Consider the following 21,051-nt stretch of genomic DNA (forward strand, 5'->3'; position numbering starts at 1 on the left):
AAAATGAAGGGCTTACGTTCCTCCCACATGGAATGCAGATAGTCACCTAGGAGACGGACATTTAGATTACAGGGAAAGCTTAGAGACAAATCCAAATGACGCGACCCACTCCCCTTTACACATGTTCATGGATCGCGACCCAGTGTGCACGTCCATGGGGCCTTTTCGATCAGGTATTGCACTCAAATGACACGACTCGAGCCAAGGCTCAGGGAGGGGGAGCAACATCAGGCAATGTTAAAGAGAAAAGGTGGAATTTTGTTTTTAGAAATGTTTACAAATTAATTAAAAATGATAAGCTGAAATGTCTTGAGTCAATAAATATTCAACCCCTTCGTTATGGCAAGCCTAAATAAATTCAGGAATAAAAATGTGTTTTAACAAATCACATAAGTTGCATCATGGACTCATTCTGTGTTCAATAATAGTGGTTAACATGATTTTTTCAACGACTACCCCATCTCTGTACCCAAAACATACAATTATCTGTAAGGTCCCTCAATCGAGTAGTGAATTTCAAGCACAGATTGAACCACAAAGACCAGGAAGATTTTTCAATACCTCACAAAGAACGGCAACGACTGGTAGATGTGTACAAATATTTTTTTTAATGACGCTCAACATCTCTTTGAGCATGGTGAAGTTATTAATTAGGCTTTGGATGGTGTATAAATCCCAGTCACTACAAAGATACAGGCGTCAGAAAGGAAGGAAACTGCTCAGGGATTTCACCACAAGGCCGATGGTGATTATAAAACAGTTACAGAGTTTAATGGTTGTGATATGAGAGAACTGAGGATGGATCAACAACATTGTAATTACTCCACAATACTAACCTGATTGTCAGAGTGAAAAGAAGGAAGCATTTTGCTGAATAAAAATATTCCACAACATGCATCCTGTTTGCAACAAGGCAAACAATGTGTCAAAGAAAGGAACTTTATGTCCTGAATACAAAGCGTTATGTTTTGGGAAAATCCAACATAACACAGTACCACTCTTCAAACATCATGTTATGGGTATGCTTGTCATCGGCAAGGACTAGGGAGTTTTTTTGGGGGGATAAACAGAAACGGAATATAGCTAAGCACAGGCAAAATCCTAGAGGAAAACCTGGTTCAGTCTGCTTTTCAACAGACACTGGGAGACGAATTCACCTTTCAGCATGACGATAACTTCAAACACAAGGCCAAATCGACACTGGAGTTGCTTATCAAGACGACATTGAATGTTCCTGAGTGGCTTAGTTTTGGCTTACAATTTTGACTTAAATCGGCTTGAGAATCTATGGGAAGACTTGAAAATGGCTATCGAGCAATGATCAAGAATAATTGGCAAATATTGTACAGGTCAGGTGTGCAAATCTCTTGGGAAACTTAACCCAAACAGACTCACAGCTTTAATCACTGCCAAAGGTGTTTCTGACTCTTATCTCATCAAGATATAGATTATTGTTTAATTTTTCATTAATTTGTCAATGTTAGGATTTTGACATTACATTTTGACATTACAGAGCCATTACATTATTTTGTGTAGATCGTTGACCAAAAAATTACAATGAATCCCACTCTAACACAACAAAATTTGGAAAAAGTCAAGCGGTGTGAATACTTCCTGAAGGCATTGTAGATGTAGTGGTTGCAGCAGCAGATACATATTTGGATGTGAGAGGTTTAAGTGCAGAAGATCTACAGGGCGCGTCTGATGTAGGATCGTTGGGGCCAAAGTCGTGGGATGGGGTGGTGGGTTTTTGAGAGTAGCGTATAAGTGCAGGGTTAGATAGTGGTTCAATTTTCCCCTTCTCACTTTTTTTGCAATAGTGTTTCACGCCACAGATGATGTAAGACATGCGAGGTGAGACAGGATGTCGAATGGTGCCAGAGAGGATGGTGCGTTACCACCACCAACAGCATGGGAGGTAAAATCTTTGCGAGACGCAGAGTTGGTGAAGCATGGAGGAGGAGGTGTGATGGTTTGGGGGTGCTTTGCTGTTGACACTGTCTGTGATTTATTTAGAATTCAAGGCAAACTTAACCAGCACGTCTACCACAGCATTCTGCAGCGATACGCCGTCCCATCTGGTTTGCGCTTAGGACTATCATTTGTTTTTCAACAGGACAATGACCCAACACACCTCCAGGCTGTGTAAGGGATATTTGATCAAGAAGGAGAGTGATGGAGTGCTGCATCAGATCACCTGGCCTCCCCAATCACAATCACAATCACCCAATCTCAAACCAATTGAGATGGTTTAGGATGAGTTGGACCACAGAGTGAAGGAAAAGCAGTGCTCAGCATATATGGGAACTCCTTCAAGCATTCCTCATGGAGCTGGTTGAGGGAATGCCAAGAGTGTGCATAGCTGTCATCAAGGCAAAGGGTGGCTACTTTGAAGAATCGCAAATATAAAATATATTTTGATTTGTTTAACACTTGTTTTGTTACTACATGATTCCATGTGTCTTATTTCATAATTTTGATGTCTTCACTATTAATCTACAATGTAGAAAAATAAAGAAAACCCTTGAATGAGTAGATGTGTCCAAACATCTCTGCTGCTGTTACTACAAATTCAATCTTCTGGGATTTCCTTTCCATCTGTGCGGTACAATTAATGACCATAGCAATAAACACCAAGAAGACTTACTAAAGCACAAATTGTTGGGGTCACTCTGTCCTGGCCTACTACTCACAGGGATCCTCTCAGGCTCCCTCACCCTTAACCCACCATCTTCTACTTTCCTCACTGCCTCAGCATATGACACTTTATGCACTGCTCTCACCCTGGCAACCTCACCCTGTCTCACTCGCACAGGACATTTCTGATCCCCAGCAACATAGCCATCCCCACAATTGACACGCTCCACTTTTTCCACCGAAACTACTCACTCTTTTGTCCCATCCCCTCCTGTACACTTGAGCATAAACTTGACACCTGAAACACGGTACTGGGTTCGTAACAAAAGCTCTCACGAGATAAGTTCTATGACTTTATGACTTTATCTGGCAAACACACTGAATCATTCACCACCAAACGGCGTGCAACACAGACAACCGGGATCCCCGACTTCAGTTGACCCACCTTAACACTCAACCTCACCCCAGTTATCACTCCTTTCAGTGGCGCTGTGCTCTGGAGAGCAAACCAGGACACCGCTTTCATGGGCCAGAGTAATCTATGGCATTTTCCTGATCAATCAATCAATCAAATAATCAAATGTATTTATAAAGCCATTTTACATCAGTCGATGTCACAAAGTGCTATACAGAAACACAGCCTAAAACTCCAAACAGCAAGCAATGCAAATGTAGAAGCACGGGGGCTAGGAAAAACTCCCTAGAAAGGCAGGAACCTAGGAAGAAACCTAGAGAGGAACCAGGCTGTGAGGGGTGGCCAGTACTCCTCTGGCTGTGCCGGCTGGAGATTATAACAGTACATGGCCAAGATGTTCAAACCTTCATAGATGACCAGCAGTGTAAAATAATAATAATCACTGTGGTTGCAGAGGGTGCAACAGGTCAGCACCTCAGGAGTAAATGTCAATTGGCTTTTCATAGCCGATCACTCGGAGTTAGAGACAACAGGTGCGGTAGAGAGAGAGAGAGTCGAAAACAGCAGGTTCGGGACAAGATAGCATATCCGGTGAACAGGTCAGGGTTCCATAGCCGCAGGCACAATAGTTGAAACTGGAGCAGCAGCACGACCAGGTGGACTGGGGACTGCAAGGAGTCATCAGGCCAGGTAGTCCCGAAGCATGGTCCTAGTGCTCAGGTCCTCTGAGAGAAGAGAGAGAGAGAGAGTTAGAGGGAGCATACTTAAATTTACACAGGACTCCAGATATAACAGACTGATTCTAGCCCCCTGACACAAACTACTGCAGCATAAATACTAGAGGCTGAGACAGGAGGGGTCGGGAGACACTGTGGCCAGGATATAACCCCACTCACTTTGCCAAAGCACAGCCCCCCACACCACTAGAGGGATATCTTCAAACCACCAACTTACTATTCTGAGACAAGGCTGAGAATACAGTGGGGCAAAAAAGTATTTAGTCAGCCACCAAGTGTGCAAGTTCTCCCACTTAAAAATATGAGAGAGGCCTGTAATTTTCATCATAGGTACACTTCAACTATGACAGACAAAATGAGAAAAAAATTCCAGAAAATCACATTGTAGGATTTTTAATGAATTAATTTGCAAATTATGGTGGAAAATAAGTATTTGGTCACCTACAAACAAGCAAGATTTCTGGCTCTCACAAACGTGTATCTTCTTTTTTAAGTGGCTCCTCTTTCCTCAACTCGTTACCTGTATTAATGGCACCTGTTTGAACTTGTTATCAGTATAAAATACCTGTCCACAACCTTAAACAGTCACACTCCAAACTCCACTATGGCCAAGACCAAAGAGCTGTCGAAGGACACCAGAAACAAAATTGTAGACCTGCACCAGGCTGGGAAGACTGAATCTGCGATAGGTAAGCAGCTTGGTTTGAAGAAATCAACTGTGGGAGCAATTATTAGGAAATGGAAGACATACAAGACCACTGATAATCTCCCTCAATCTGGGGCTCCACGCAAGATCTCACCCCGTGGGGTCAAAATGATCGCAAGAACGGTGAGCAAAAATCCCAGAACCACACGGGAGGTGGTGATCGATGGTATCAAAGCAGCACTGAGGTCTAGGAGCATGAGGACAGATGCAGAGCCTTGGTCTGACGCCATTAAAAGGTCATTTACCACCTTCACGAGTGCAGTCTCAGTGCTATGATGGGTCTAAAACCAGACTGAAGCATTTCTTATACATTGTTTGTCTTCAGGAAGGCAGTGAGTTGCTGCTCAACATCTTTTCAGAAATGTTTGAGAGGAATGGGACATTCAATATAGGCCAATTAAGTTAAAAAAATATTTTCAGGGTCAAGATTGGACTTTTTCAAGAGAGGCTTTATTACCTCCACTTTTAGTGAGTTTGGTACACATCCGGGGGACAAGGAGGCATTTATTATGTTCAACATAGGAAGGCCAAGCACAGGAAGCAGCTCTTTCAGTAGTTTAGTTGGAATAGGGTCCAGTATGCAGCTTGAAGGTTTAGAGGCCATGACTATTTTCATCAATGTGTCGAGAAATAGTATGAACATTTTGAGTGTCTCCCTTGATCCTAGGTCCTGGCAGTGTTGTGCAGACTCAGGACAACTGAGCTTTGAGGAAATATGCAGATTTAAAGAGGAGTCCATCGTTTGCTTTCTAATGATCATGATCTTTTTGTCAAAGAAGTTTATGAATTTATTACTGCTGAAGTGAAAGCCATACTCTCTTGGGGAATGCTGCATTTTAGTTAGCTTTGCGATAGCATCAAAAATAAATGTTCCATTGTTATTTTTCTCCTCCATTAAATTGGAAAAATAGAACGATCGAGCAGCAGTGAGGGCTCTTGGAGGGCTCTTGGCTCTTGGACAAAACCAAGAGTTGTGATGGTTCTGAAAGCCTTTTGAAGTGGGTCTGTGGACTTTTCCATTTGAATATTAAAGTCACCAAAAATGTGAATATTATCTGCCATTATTACAAGGTCCGATAGGAATTCAGGGAACTCAGTGAGGAACACTGTATATGGCCCAGGAGGCCTGTAAACAGTAGCTATAAAAAGTGATTGAGTAGGCTGCATAGATTTCATGACTAGAAGCTCAAAAGATGAAAATGCAGTCCTATTTTTTGTAAATTGAAATTTGCTATCGTAAATGTTAGGAACACCTCCGCCTTTACGGGATGCACAGGGGATATGGTCACTAGTGTAACCAGGAGAAGAGGCTTCATTTAACACTCATCAGGCTTAAGCCATGTTTCAGTCAGGCCAATTACATGAATATTATGATCAGGGATTAGTTCCTTGACTATAACTGCCTTGGATGTGAGGGATCTAACATTAAGTACCTCTATTTTGAGATGTGAGATATCACAATCTCTTTCAATAATGACAGGAATGGAGGAGGTCTTTATTCCAGTGAGATTGCTAAGGCGAACATCACCATGTTTCATTTTGCCCAACCTAGGTCGAGGCACAGGTGGGGATAGCTTAATGGGGATAGCTGAACTGACTACACTGACTGTGCTAGTGGCAGACTCCACTAAGCTGACAGGCTGGCTAACAGCCTGCTGCCTGGCTTGCATCCTATCTCATTGTGGAGCTAGAGGAGTTAGAGCCCTGTCTATGATCATAGATAAGATGAGAGCATCCCCCAGCTAGGATGGAGTCAATAACTCCTCAGCAGTCCAGGCTTGATCATTAGGGTGAGGCTCGGAAGCCTTCACCTCACCTAATGACCCAAGTTATTTCTCCTCACTTTTGTCAGGATCAATTTCAAGTTCACTATCCATGACTACTCAGGGTTTTCAGCATTTTTCTCTTCTGTGCTTGACCCAAAGGAGAAAGTACTCAGCTTATATTTCGCAGTCGGTTGGGGTTTGCACCTCGTGCCATTCTTGCTGCTTCAATTCCTCTTGCCATCCACCCTCTTCCTCGCCCGGTCCTCCAACATGATGACTTCCATCTCTGTGTGAGACTTCAGGAACGTCTACAGGTTGCATGCACACATACCATTTGAGATGCAAAATACCATCGGAGACGCAAATGCATGTGCTTTGAGGTTTGCAGACCTTGTGGCATCAGCGTGCATAATCTGCAGCATTAGTGGGTACTTAGTGGAACCACACTGCTTTCAGGGCAGGTCTACCAGGGACTAAGTTCATTTTCATAGCAGGTTAGGAGAATTTACGCAGCAGGTTAGGAGAGTTATGTTAAGGTTAAAACCTCTTAAGGATCCAACCTTTTTTTCCCCAATTTTCCACTAAAATGACATCCAAATCTAACTGCCCGTAGCTCAGGACCTGAAGCAAGGATATGCATATTCTTGATACCATTTGAAAGGAAAAACTTGTATCAAGACTGCCCTAATAGCTACTGTAAATTGGACATTCCAGTTAGATTAACACGAATTTAAGCTTTCTGCCCATATCAGATGTCTATGTCCTGGGAATTTTGTTGTTACTTACAACCTCATGCTAATCACATTAGCCTATGTTAGCTCAACTGTCCCGTTGCGGGGGACACTGGTCGCACAGTTAAGGAAAGGGTTAGCTAAAATGCTCAAATTATCCTAGTCCCTACTCGAAAATATCTAACTACAACCAGGCCTGCCCTGAGAACATTCTTGTTTTCCACTAATACAATTATGCGCTGAATGTTTCTCTTTTCTTGTGACCAATGTGCAGTCCGCACTCCGACCTGCAAAGGGCAGCAATACGCAACACAGCGTTAAGTCTGACGGAACTTCACACGAAGAAGAAGTAAACTGAAGTGAACAGTGACTGAACCATTTCCACGTTGGCGTTTTTATTGTTATTTAGACGTTTATTAACACCCTGGAACTCAACATATTACTAATTTAACGACACAGCATCACATACTTACAAGGTAGTGTTTAATTCGAGTTGGAGACCGGACTTGGTTGATAAATGTTATATAGGTGACGCTAGCTAGCTGCTAACAATGGCTAACTGTATGGTTTTTCACACTCAAATAGCCTCCATCATGGAGGTACTAGCAAATGCAGCCGTGGCAGATATCTGTAAACTCGTAGACGACGACTATGCAGTGTTTCGTTTGGAAATAACTCAAAGCCAGAAAGAAAACAGGGCATTACGGAGGAAACTACAACTACTGGAACTGAAGGTGGCACGGGAGCGCGCAGAAGGGACCAATAGTGTCAAGATCCTCGACCGATACAGAGGAATGCCAAGAGGTACAATTTGCAATAGGCGGGGGCTGTCTCCCTGTTACCTAGAATTAGACTCAGGGATAGATTTATGATTTTTTATATTGTTATAGACACCACCCCCATCGGCAGACCATATTTTTTTGTAAACAAATCCGTGCACCAAGATGCAATTCGACACGTGTTAAGTTATGTGGAAGTCAAAGCCCCATTATAATAAAGCCATAATAACATTTGTGATGTGGCATAGGCTACAGTTTTCAGGATTTCCACACATTTGTAAGCAGGGTCCTTTTAAAATACTAATTTCACGCAATTCTACTTCATTTACATGACAAAATACATGAGCTAAATCGTTTTTAATATCACATAAATGAGTGGCTACACTGACAAACAGAGATAAATCTGGTCTTGAATTCGAACCAAAAAATTGCCCAGGCTCACCTAATGATGAAGATGAAGCCATAGGCTACTACTCCTAGTGATGGCCGATGTGCTCCTCTTGGCAATAGCCTATCTCAAGATGAGCTACTTAGAAAAATAGTGCTACTGTTAGCAAGAAATTGGGAGCCACAGCCAACCATAGAAATATAATCATAGATGGCAGTTCCCATTCAAGTCATGAGTGGTTTAAATCCACTTGTTGAATCTATGCCAAGGTGCATTGAAGCCGTTCTGGCAGCTCTTGATGGCCCAACACCCTTTTTAAGACACTTTATGCTGGTGTTTCCTTTGTTTTGGCAGTTTACCTGTATGTGCTTGTGATCAAATGTAATCCTGTTATTTTTATTTAGAAACTATTGAGCCGCTGTGGTTAAACTATGCTCTCTGTTGTATTTTGAACATTGAGGGCGGGCTCCTGTGGTTGGATAAAAAATAAATCTATTTGCCTCTTGGGCCCAGTCCCCGACTCACACAATTGGCCAGTCACATTTCTTTATTATGCAGTTTATTTTATTAATCAGTTACCCAATTAAGGTGCCCCCATCTGATGATTAGCAGAGTGGCAGCAGCAGGCTGTCTACACTCATTGAGAGCGGGCCCATGAATCCTCCTGTAGTTGACGGTTGCAGTAAAAAAAAAAAACATTTTTGCGGTCTGTTGGTCCGCTACGGGTCTGAGCCTAGGTGCTTCATCCTCAGTAAGCCCCTGCATTAATCTGTCCCTGACTGGGGTTGGTCAGTTTTTGGATCGTATGCAATAATGCCCCTGATTACTTAGCTAGCTATCTTGCACAAAGACTTTATCATATTCTAATTAGATTCCTGATTTACTGAATTACCTATTATTTACTATGGAAAGAATAATGCAAGGAACATAATCAATCAATCTATAAATCGGATATCAAGAAGTTATGCAAAGTCATCCTGACCAATTCTAGACAGTGTTAAAACTGTCAATATTGTACAATATAGCGTTCAGCATTGACAGTACCTAACCACCTCTTTTTCCCCAATCACTCTCTTAGGTGAAGGACATCTCACTGGAGGCCACAGGAGCTTTGTGAAGCCAACAGGACACAATACATGGAGAGATGACCAACCAATCACTGTTGATGAGGGGAGTGGAAACTCAACCCATCATGTTACCATGATAGAGGTTAGTGTAATAGTATTACATCAAAATTACAGTACATCAAATGTGTTTAGTTTATTTCAGAAAGGCTCCCCTCAGCTATTCATATGATTACATGTACATCCTTATTTATCTGCCATAGGAGAGTTTGAGACTTCACTATGACATTGTTATCCAATTTCAGTCATGTATCGTTAATAACCTCCGCTCTTCATCTGTCAGTCTGCAGATGCAGAGGCTGCAGGTCCTGGAGTCAAGCAGGATAGCCCTGAAGTAGAGGACCCACAACACAGTAGAGACATCCAGACTGGAGAGACTGGAGCACCCCCTGTAGCCACGGAGGTCCCCGTCGCCCAACGCAGCATCACGGAGGTCAGTGGAACGCCGAACGCCATCCTCAAGTCAGAGACAGACACAGAGACTTTAACTGTAACACACAGGCTCTTACACACAGCAAATGACCACAGATCAGACCCAGACAGACTGGGGCTTGGGACACTGGGCTGTCCTGCTCCAGACTCAGAGTACTTACCGGTATTTCACCAGAGCCAGAGGATGGTTCATTCCTGTGGGGATGGGGATGGTGACACATTAGACACGGGTGTTGATGATCTGTCTTGTTCTTACACTTCAGAGATGGACCCAGGCAACATATCCTTGGGTTTAGAGAGACAGACTGATCTGTCTAGAGGGGACTGGAACCGGTACAGTAGTAGTGTATACTCTGAAGGGTACCAAGATGAGAAAGGGGAGGTTATAGTCGTAGATGAGGTGACTGTGAAAGTGGAGGGTGACGCTCCTCCTATATGGAATGCAGATAGTCACCAAGGAGACAGACACTCACAGGGCAGAGATTTCTTACATTACAGAGAAAGCTTAGAGACAAATACAAATATTGTCACCCACTCCCCTTTACACGAGTTCAAGGATCGCGACCCAGTATCCACGATGATGGCACCTTCCGATTCACTCGACCGTGTCCTTTTCGATCAGGTATTGAACTCAAACGACCAAAGAGCCAACGCTCGGGGAGGGGGAACAGCATCAAGCAATAGTAAAGAGAAACGGTTCCTCTGCATGTTCTGTAACAAAGGCTTCAGCAGCCCCCAGAAGGTGAAGATCCACCAGAGGGTCCACACAGGGGAGAAACCCTTCAGCTGTACCCAGTGTCACATGCGCTTTGCCCAGGCTGGTCACCTGAAGAGGCACCAGATGGTCCATACAGGGGAGAAACCCTACAGCTGCCCCCAGTGTGAGAAGAGATTCTCCCGCCAGGAACAGCTGAAGATGCACCTGAAGGTCCACATGGGATAGAGGCTGTTTGCCTGTACTCAATGATGGAAAAGATTCTCAGAGCGAAGCTACCTCAGGATACACCAGCAGAAAAACCATTCCACTCTTTAACATGGAAAGTAACCATTCCACTCAATAGCTTCTGATGTTTAAATCAATCCCTGCATTAAAGACAAAGATGCAATTTCATTGTTGTCATCAGAAAACATCCACATATACATTTGGAATAATGAGATTTAGACTAACAGTGTTGAGTATTCCTGGGTAGAATATTTTATCCAGACTTTGTGTGATATATATAAGCCTAAAAAAGTCTGTTACATATTGTGTTTGTACTGTGTAGGCTATATGATGTTCACAAATGCCTGTTTCATTACTTATGTTCAAGTACTCTATTTTTTTCCCAACATAGTTTTAATGAGAAATGTAATGAGAAATGTATGCAGTTTATCAAGTTCATGTAGATTTTTAGTTGAGACTAGTGACGGGTGCATTTTCATGTTTTCGCATGACAATGCCCCTGTGCATAAAGCGAGGGTCATACAGAAATAGCATGTCAAGATCAGCGTGGAAGAATTTGACTGGCCTGCACAGAGCCCTGACCTCAACCCCATCGAACACCTTTGGGATGAATTGAAATGCCGGCTGTGAGCCAGGCCTAATCACCCAACATCAGTGCCCGACCTCACTAATGCTCTTGTGGCTGAATGGAAGCAAGTCCCTTCAGAAATGTTCCATCATCTAGTGGAAAGCCTTCCCAGAAGACTGGAGGCTGTTATAGCAGGAAAGGGGGACCATATTAATGGCCATGATTTTGGAACGAGATGTTTGACGAACAGGTGCCACATATTTTTGGTCATGTAGTGTATTTAAGTAGAGCAAATTGGTATATATAATCCCGAAATCAGCTAACTGTCAACAGTAGAACAAAGCTTAAAATGATGTTTGAGTGAAAATTAATGGTGATGCTTCAGGACCATCAGTTGATTAACAGATGTAGGCCTACTGTAGAATGATAAAATTTCCTCCAGTGTGGATGCTGAACCACGTTTTACAGTTGGGCTATTGTCAAATGAGTTATGGTCTTTGGTGTGGATACTATTTTGTAAATCTGTCGAGATGCTTATGCATTTCAACGTACCCAAAGACGATTTAGTTGAGCCGAGACACCTTTCTCTGATGTGTAAATTATCAGACTATTCGTTTCTTCTTGAAAACATTTAAATAAATGCAACTCGTGAGGCTTGGAGCGGGAGTGCTCTGTTTTAGACCACTGCGCTACAATGCTCTTGTAAACACTAAGAATGTTATGGATACTCACTCCCCAGTAGGAGCAGTCCTCCATAGGATTGAATGGAATTCTACTGTATTTCAATAAAGGACAAAATTACATGTATTTAAATATTTGTTGTTGTTGTAGTGGGGACAGTAACATAAGTGATCTCAAAGTATACTTTAAGGAAAATGTCTTTACATATTCCTTTTTTTGTTTTTGTTTATGGCACATAATATAATAACACATTTCGCATTAATGTGTCTGTCATTAAATACATGTGGAAAAAATGAATGTGGACATTAATAAATGCATTTATATAGCTTCCCCAAAAAAATGTTTTACAATGGTGGGGGAGTTCCAAGATGGAGGCACAGTAGCTTCAACACAGTGCCCCCAAACAGTCGTCTAGTGTACAGTGGGGAGAACAAGTATTTGATACACTGCCGATTTTGCATGTTTTCCTACTTACAAAGCATGTAGAGGTCTGTAATTTTTATCATAGGTACACTTCAACTGTGAGAAAATCCAGAAAATCACATTGTATGATTTTTAAGTAATTAATTTGCATTTTATTGCATGACATAAGTATTTGATACATCAGAAAAGCAGAACTTAATATCTGGTACAGAAACCTTTGTTTGCAATTACAGAGACGTACGACATGCGTTTCCTGTAGTTCTTGACCAGGTTTGCACACACTGCAGTAGGGATTTTGGCCCACTCCTCCATACAGACCTTCTCCAGATCCTTCAGGTTTTGGGGCTGTCGCTGGCAATACGGACGTTCAGCTCCCTCCAAAGATTTTCTATTGGGTTCAGGTCTGGAGACTGGCTAGGCCACTCCAGGACCATGAGATGCTTCTTACGGAGCCACTCCTTAGTTGCCCTGGCTGTATGTTTCGGGTCGTTGTCATGCTGGAAGACCGAGCCACGACCCATCTTCAATGCTGTTACTGAGGGAAGGAGGTTGTTGGCCAAGATCTCGCGATACATGGCCCCATCCATCCTCCCCTCAATACGGTGCAGTCATCCTGTCCCCTTTGCAGAAAAGCATCCCCAAAGAATGATGTTTCCACCTCCATGCTTCACGGTTGGGATGGTGTTCTTGGGGTTGTACTCATCCTTGTTCTTCCTCCAAACACGGTGAGTGGAGTTTAGACCAAAAAGCTATTTTTGTCTCATCAGACCACATAACATTCTCCCATTCCTCCTCTGGATCATCCAGATGGTCATTGGCAAACTTCAGACGGGCCTGGACATGCGCTGGCTTGAACAGGGGGACCTTGCGTGCGCTGCAGGATTTTAGTGTGTGTTACTAATGGTTTTCTTTGAGAATATGGTCCCAGCTCTCTTCAGGTCATTTACCAGGTCCTGCCGTGTAGTTCTGGGCTGATCCCTCACCTTCCTCATGATCATTGATGCCCCACGAGGTGAGATCTTGCATGGAGCCCCAGACCAAGGGTGATTGACCGTCATCTTGAACTTCTTCCATTTTCCAATAATTGCGCCAACAATTGTTACCTTCTCACCAAGCTGCTTGCCTATTGTCCTGTAGCCCATCCCAGCCATGTGCAGGTCTACAATTTTATTTATTGTAGCTCTCAGGTCTTGGCCATTGTGGAGAGGTTGGAGTCTGTTTGATTGAGTGTGTGGACAGGTGTTTTTTATACAGGTAACGAGTTCAAACAGGTGCAGTTAATACAGGTAATGAGTGGAGAACAGGAGGGCTTCTTAAAGAAAAACTAACAGTTCTGTGAGAGCCAGAATTCTTACTAGAGAGTTGCTAGTGCGCGATGGGACAAGGACATCCCAGCCAAACCCTCCACTAACCCGGACAATGCTGGGCCAATTGTGCGTCCCCTCATGGGCCTCCCGGTCGTGGCCGGCTGCAACACAGACCGGGATCGCCACTCGGGAGGCCCCAAGATTCAACAACTGTGGTGTCAGTCAGTGTCAACGAAGTGCAATTGGTGCTCCCAGTTCAGGAGACCACCATGTTCAACAGCTAAAATTGTATTGGAGCTGTCCATGGCAGGTTGTTTATTTTATTTTACCTTTATTTAACTAGGCAAGTCAGTTAAGAACAAATTCTTATTTTCAATGATGGCCTAGGAACAGTGGGTTAACTGCCTGTTCAGGGGCAGAACGACAGATGTGTACCTTGTCAGCTCGGGGGTTTGAACTTGCAACCTTCCGGTTACTAGTCCAACGCTCTAACCACTAGGCTACCCTGCCGCCCCGAGGTTGGGGAGAAAGATTTTTTTTTAAATAAAGGGGTGGGGAAAAAAGGTCTAATTAATTAAAGGAATCGATCAGTGGTCTACAGCCGGAGCACTTTACTTAGACCACTGTGCTACTCCAGGTCATGATGCTCTAACAAGAACTAAGAATGCTATGAATACTGATGAGACACAGGCATTTGTTTTAAACCTTCCCTAAACCACCATAAAATTGTGTTTGAGCTGTCCATGGTGGGTTAGGAAGAAATATACAGTACCGGTCAAAAGTTTTAGACACAACTACACATTCAAGGGTTTTTCTTTTATTTTTAACTATTTTCTACATTGTAGAATAATATTGAAGAGGTCACAACTCTGAAATAACATCTGGAATCATGTTGTAACCAAAAGAGAGTTAAACAATTCTTCAAAGTAGCCACCCGTGGTCTTGATGACAGCTTTGCAAACTCTTGGCATTCTCTCAGTGGGCTTCAGTTGCTTGCAGTAGGCCTACTAGGGCGGGGGGGGTGAAAGACCAGCTGGTTGTACTTCAGGTATGCAATGTTGCCTCTCTTGTGCTGTTCAATGAGTCGTGGCAGCGGATCCTTCCTTTTGAGGCGTACCTTTTCGGAGAAGTCTTCATTGATGAAGAGCAGATAAGAACTGAGCTCTTTGGCCATGCACACCAGTGGTGGGTTTGGCGTTAAAATTAAAATGCATAAGCAGATGAGCACCCCAGGCCCACTGTAATATATGGTGGTAGATATTTGATGTTATGGGGTAGTTTTGCTTCCACTGGTCCTGTGGCCCTTGTTAAGGTCAATGGCATCATGAACTTTACTCAGAACCAGGACATTTTAGCCAATAACCTGGTTGCCTTTGCCAGAAAGCTGATAGTTCAAATGGATCTTCCAGAAAGACAATAACCCAAAGCACACATCAACATACACAAAGATTGACCACAGAATCTGTCTCCAAACTCAAATCCCATCGAATACCTGTGGTTTGAATTGAAGAGGGCAATCCATAAGCACAAAAGGAGGATGTCAAGGATCTGGAAAGATTCTGTACTGAGGAATGGTCTAAGATCGTTCCCAATGTGTTCTCCAATCTCATAAAACGTTTTAGAAAAAGTCTCAGTACCGTTATCCTCGCAATGTGAGGTATTGAAGACATGGATGTCAATCATTTTGACCCCTATATTTTTGAGAAAGAAAAATATTACTTGTTAAAGAACATCTCTTTCTCTGAGCAATTGTATTAGTATAAAATAACATACACTTCCTATTTTTTGCATACAATATAGCTCAGTAAATGAGTTACGTACTGTATTTTATAGTCATTTTTGCTCATTTTTATCAAGGGTGTCAATAATTTCGTACACCACTGTGTCTTCCCTCAGATGCATTATGATGCAACAAGCGCAAAACATTTGAACAGAAATGACAATTATGACAATAACTGTTTCCATTTGTGTGACAAATAATCGTTACCCCAAATTCCATAATAGTCAGCCCTGCGTGCAACCATTGGTCGATGCTTGCAACGTCTGAGCAGGGGAGCTCGACCATGATGTGGTTAGCTGATACGTCAAATGCCTATCCAGGTGTTGTAAGGTGTCAGCAACCTATGAGCAGAGAAACGCAGAGATACATAGATTTCCGTCATACCTTGTCCATAGACTGGTTTCCTTGCCCTGTAAGCAATGTTTAATTGTGTAATTTGGGTGAACTATCCCTTTAAATCTAACCTATAACCTGACCCATCACTTTATGTATTACTGCCCCATAGTGGCAAGAAGTGGCAAAAAAAAACTATACAACTTCAACTAAATAAAAACTAGTAAATCAGATCTGAAAAACAATTTCAAATAAAAATCTTAAAATGAATAGAAATAGAAAGTAATATAAAACCCACAAACTATAACATTGGTAGGAAGACCATTTATTTATTTAAGGGGATTTATTTAAGATGCTCTTTCAAGTGGTAGGGTTTCAGACGTTTTTGGAAGATGAGCATGGACTGGTACCACCATTGGGGTGTCAGGACAGAGAAGAGCTTTGACTGGGCTGAGCGGGATCTGATCCCCCATAGTGGTGGGACGGCCAAGAGACCAGTGGCAGAACGGAGTCCTCAGGTGGGGTGTAGGGTTTGAGCACAGCCTGAAGGCAGGGAGGGGCACTTCCCCTTGCTGCTATGTAGGCAATCACCATGGTCATGTCGTGGATGGGAGCTTCGACTGGAAGCCAGTGGATTGTGCGGAGGAGCGGGGCGACATGGGGGTCATTCCACCTCAAAAAGCACAAGATATAGGATTTCGACACCCACCATCCCAGATTGTTCTGAAAACGTTTCTGTTGGATATAGATAATATTAGCTTTCCTGCAACATTATTTTGTTGAAATACAATTAGATCTCTGAGAAATTCAACTAATTGATTGCACCCAAACAATGAGTATATAGTATCAGTTCTCTGTCTGACAAGTAGCATGTGTCATGACTGTCCTGCTCGGCTCAGGTTACCAACGACCACAATCCTGCAGAGAGATTTCATCCCCAGCAGAGGAGAAGGGATCTCAAGGGATAGGAGGATGTGGGGGTTTTATGACCCCTCACGCCCATGGTAAATCTTAGGCCACAGACAAATTCCTTTTGTCCTGTCACTATGGAGAACCAGCCTCAGAACATTAAACATTAAATAAAGGGGCTTTGGAACAATGGTTTCCGTCAGCCACAATGGTGGTCATGACGATAGAGGGAATATGAAAATGTATGTCATTTTTGTTTTGTTATTAAAGGTTCATAGATGACGTTATTACGAAAACATTGTAACGTTAAGAGTTTTCCTAGTATATGTTTGATGTTTATACATTGTACGTTGTATGGAAAATGTCCAAATCAAAGAGAATGTTTTGGTAAAGATGAAATGTGAAGTCAGTTGTCTAAAATTGGATTTGAGTAAAATACAGACCTCTTAACTTGGTACGCCAAGAGAATTGCCCTAAAGGCGGTTACGCCCACTTCTGACCCGAGGGTATAAAACCTGTGAGTGAAGAATTAACAGACTAAGTGACCCAAGCTGTAGCCGAGGCCTAAAAAAGTCAACGAACCCAAAACTCAACCCAAGGTTGAAGACAAAGAAATCTTTTTCTACCCAAGCTACGGATGAGTAGCTGTGTCTAAGCGGGTGAATTCAAGCCAGACCACCTAGCCTCCACTCTCCATTGAATCGTGGTATCTACACTGTTTCATTCCTATGCTGTGAGCTCTGAGCTACAGAGCTGTATGTCCTCAGAAGACCCCTTCCAGAGCAAGGGCTAGGAAACAGACCACTAAGCCAAAAGGACACTGACATCGTAAGGACAACCAGAGAGTTGCGCCGGAGAAGTGTGTCATTGACCAGCCTAAACGGTCCAAGCGGACCTTCCCATCTGAGACCTCCCACACATAATTACATCATTATATTTTGACCCATAAGAGCGGCAGTTTGGGGCAAGGGTTAAAATAAGCATAGCTGACAAATTCACCCAAATATATGTCTCTCGTGTACTTTCTCATTTTCTCTCTCTTTTAAATCCCCATTTTGGGTAACACACGCCATAGTGTGTTGGCCCGTTATACTAAGTTCTAATCAATAGCCTAGAATGTGTTTTTGTGTATGTGTGCCTTTTATCATCATTTTAGCTTTTTAGTAAATAAATACTCAACTAAGATTAGTGTGGTACGAACTCATTGGTGAGACCCAGGTCTGTGCAGATTCCCGGATTATGCGGCGTTCAGAATGAGACTAGAGGAAACTGATTAATTAGTGACTGTTGTAAAATCGATATTCTGATATTCTTTGAGTTAATTTGGGAAATAGAAACTCAATCAAACTAATTTTCCCATGGTGCCCCAGGTTAATGAGTTAATAATTGCTTGATTCAGTTAATTACGCAATTAGAAACCTTTAATCATTTGTTGAGCAACAGTCGTCACATTAACTAATACAATGTCACGACACATGGTTGGAGCTGCGGCTTGGAGTATTGTTTCATTGTCCTATGTAATCTCAGTGAAACATTTTTTTTTTGGGGGGGGGGTATTTTTTATCATCTAATAGCAGGAACAGCACAATCTAGTGGTCAGAACCTAGTAATATCAGGATGTAGAATGGGACATAAACAACTAAAATGACTAATTTCCCTGAACAGGGGAAAAAACATGCATTTCAACAATAATACATTACATAGGATGAAGAAACCATACTCTAAGCCGCAGCTCCATACTTCATGTCAGATAGAGAACTGATACTATATACTCATTGTTGGGGTAGGATTGGTGTGGAGTTTGGGTGGCTTTTGACCAGTACGCTTCTTCATGTCTTTGTTAGAAATGTTTTTGTCCCAAATCAAATGATAGGTACTGTATTTATTGAATTTTATATGAATCCTATAAATTAAAATGGGCAATTTGAGTGCAATCAATTAGCTTAATTTCTCAGGATTCAATTATATTTCAACAAAATAATTTAGCAGGAATGCTAATCTTGTTTCTAACTACAGAAATGATGGTGGGTGTCATGGATTGCAGAAATGACATAGAACAACCCATGGGAGAACATGGGAAGGTTGAACACCTGGCGGCATTCTAGATAAATTGCAGGGGTTTGATGGCACAAACAGGGAGCCCAGCCAAAAGAGTTGCAGTAGTCTAGATGGGAGATGACAAGAGCCTGGATTAGGAACTTCACTGCTTCCTGTGTGAGGAAGGGTCGTACTCTACTGATGTTGTAAAGCATGAACCTACAGGAGAGAGTCACTGATTTGATGTTTGCAGAGAATGACAGGGTGTTGTCCAGGGTCACGCCAAGGTTCTTTGCACTGTGGAGTTGTCAACCATGATGGAGAGGTCTTGGAGTGGGCAGGCCTTCCCCGGGAGGAAGAGCAGCTTCGTCTTGTTGAGCTTGAGATGATGGACCGACATCCCAGCAGAGATGTCTGCAAGGCACACAGAGATACACGTGTATGTGTGGTTTTCATATGGTGTATTACACACACTAACAAACACCTAATGTTCACGTCAAAATAGTTTAGTCGGGTTTGTCTGATGATGACTTTTGACTTATCATATCTGACTCCTGTTTACCAACATCATATTTATGTCCACTGTGATGGGTTTCACAACAATGAAGTCATTATGTGACTACAGTATAGGACTCAAACGTAGTGGAGATGGGTAAACACTCCATGTTGAAAGTGTGTTTATCTGTGTGTGTGTGTGTGTGTACATACAATGGGGCAAAAAAGTATTTAGTCAGCCACCAATTGTGCAAGTTCTCCCACTTAAAGATGAGAGAGGCCTGTAATTTTCATCATAGGTACACTTCAACTATGACAGACAAAATGAAAAAAAAAATCCAGAAAATCACATTGTAGTATTTTTTTATGAATTTATTTGCAAATTATGGTGGAAAATAAGTATTTGGTCACCTACCAACAAGCAAGATTTCTGGCTCTCACAGACCTGTAATTTCTTCTTTGAGGCTCCTCTGTCCTCCACTCGTTACCGGTATTAATGGCACCTGTTTTAACTTGTTATCAGTATAAAAGACACCTGTCCACAACCTCAAACATTCACACTCCAAACTCCACTATAGCCAAGACCAAAGAGCTGTCAAAGGACACCAGAAACAAAATTGTAGACCTGCACCAGGCTGGGAAGACTGAATCTGCAATAGGTAAGCAGCTTGGTTTGAAGAAATCAACTGTGGGAGCAATTATTAGGAAATGGAAGACATATAAGACCACAGATAATCTCCCTCGATCTGGGGCTCCACGCAAGATCTCACCCCGTGGGGTCAAAATGATCACAAGAACGGTGAGCAAAAATCCCAGAACCACACGGGGGGACCTAGTGAATGACCTGCAGAGAGCTGAGACCAAAGTAACAAAGCCTACCATCAGTAACACACTACGCCGCCAGGGACTCAAATCCTGCAGTGCCAGACGTGTCCCCCTGCTTAAGCCAGTACATGTCTAGGCCCGTCTGATGTTTGCTAGAGAGCATTTGGATGATCCAGAAGAAGACTGGGAGAATGTCATATGGTCAGATCAAACCAAAATAGGACTTTTTGTTAAAAACTCAACTCGTCATGTTTGGAGGACAAAGAATGCTGAGTTGCATCCAAAGAACACCATACCTACTGTGAAGCATGGGGGTGGAAACATCATGCTTTGGGGCTGTTTTTCTGCAACGGGACCAGGACGACTGATCCGTGTAAAGGGAAGAATAAATGGGGCCATGTATCGTGAGATTTTGAGTGAAAACCTCCTTCCATCAGCAAGGGCATTGAAGATTAAATGTGGCTGGGTCTTTCAGCATGACAATGATCCCAAACACACCACCCGGGCAATGAAGGAGTGGCTTCGTAAGAAGCATTTCAAGGTCCTGGAGTGGCCTAGCCAGTCTCCAGATCTCAACCCCATAGAAAATCTTTGGAGGGAGTTGAAATTCTGTGTTGCCCAGCAACAGCCCCAAAACATCACTGCTCTAGAGGAGATCTGCATGGAGGAATGGGCCAAAATACCAGCAACAGTGTGTGAAAACCTTGTGAAGAATTACAGAAAACGTTTGACCTCTGTCATTGCCAACAAAGGGTATATAACAAAGTATTGAGATAAACTTTTGTTATTGACCAAATACTTATTTTCCACCATAATTTGCAAATACATTCATTAAAAATCCTACAATGTGATTTTCTGGATTGTTTTTTCTCATTTTGTCTGCCATAGTTGAAGTGTACCTATGATGAAAATGACAGGCCTCTCTGATCTTTTTAAGTGGGAGAACTTGCACAATTGGTGGCTGACTAAATACTTTTTTGCCCCACTGTACCTGAGGGAGTGTATGTCTGTATAATCTGTATCACCTCTCACTTC

The 21,051-nt window shown here is 42.6% G+C and overlaps 1 protein-coding gene and 1 long non-coding RNA gene across 2 annotated transcripts in view; one reads left to right on the forward strand and one right to left on the reverse strand.

Annotated features, from left to right (window-relative positions):
• Positions 1–21,051, forward strand: part of LOC118361878 (uncharacterized) — a 64,197-nt gene that overhangs the window by 38,822 nt on the left and 4,324 nt on the right. Inside the window, exons 2-3 of the mRNA XM_052485259.1 lie at positions 9,238–9,368; positions 9,567–9,716. Of these exons, the coding sequence (XP_052341219.1) occupies positions 9,238–9,368; positions 9,567–9,716 (281 nt within the window). The remainder of the gene's footprint in view (positions 1–9,237; positions 9,369–9,566; positions 9,717–21,051) is intronic.
• LOC127913406 (uncharacterized) lies at positions 586–21,048 on the reverse strand. Its single transcript, XR_008085494.1, has 2 exons — positions 19,817–21,048; positions 586–4,444 (listed from the first exon to the last, which is right to left on the reverse strand). It is a non-coding gene; the product is annotated as an uncharacterized LOC127913406 (long non-coding RNA).

The sequence above is a fragment of the Oncorhynchus keta genome, chromosome 29 (assembly GCF_023373465.1).
Source record: "Oncorhynchus keta strain PuntledgeMale-10-30-2019 chromosome 29, Oket_V2, whole genome shotgun sequence".
NCBI classification, from domain to species: domain Eukaryota; kingdom Metazoa; phylum Chordata; class Actinopteri; order Salmoniformes; family Salmonidae; genus Oncorhynchus; species Oncorhynchus keta.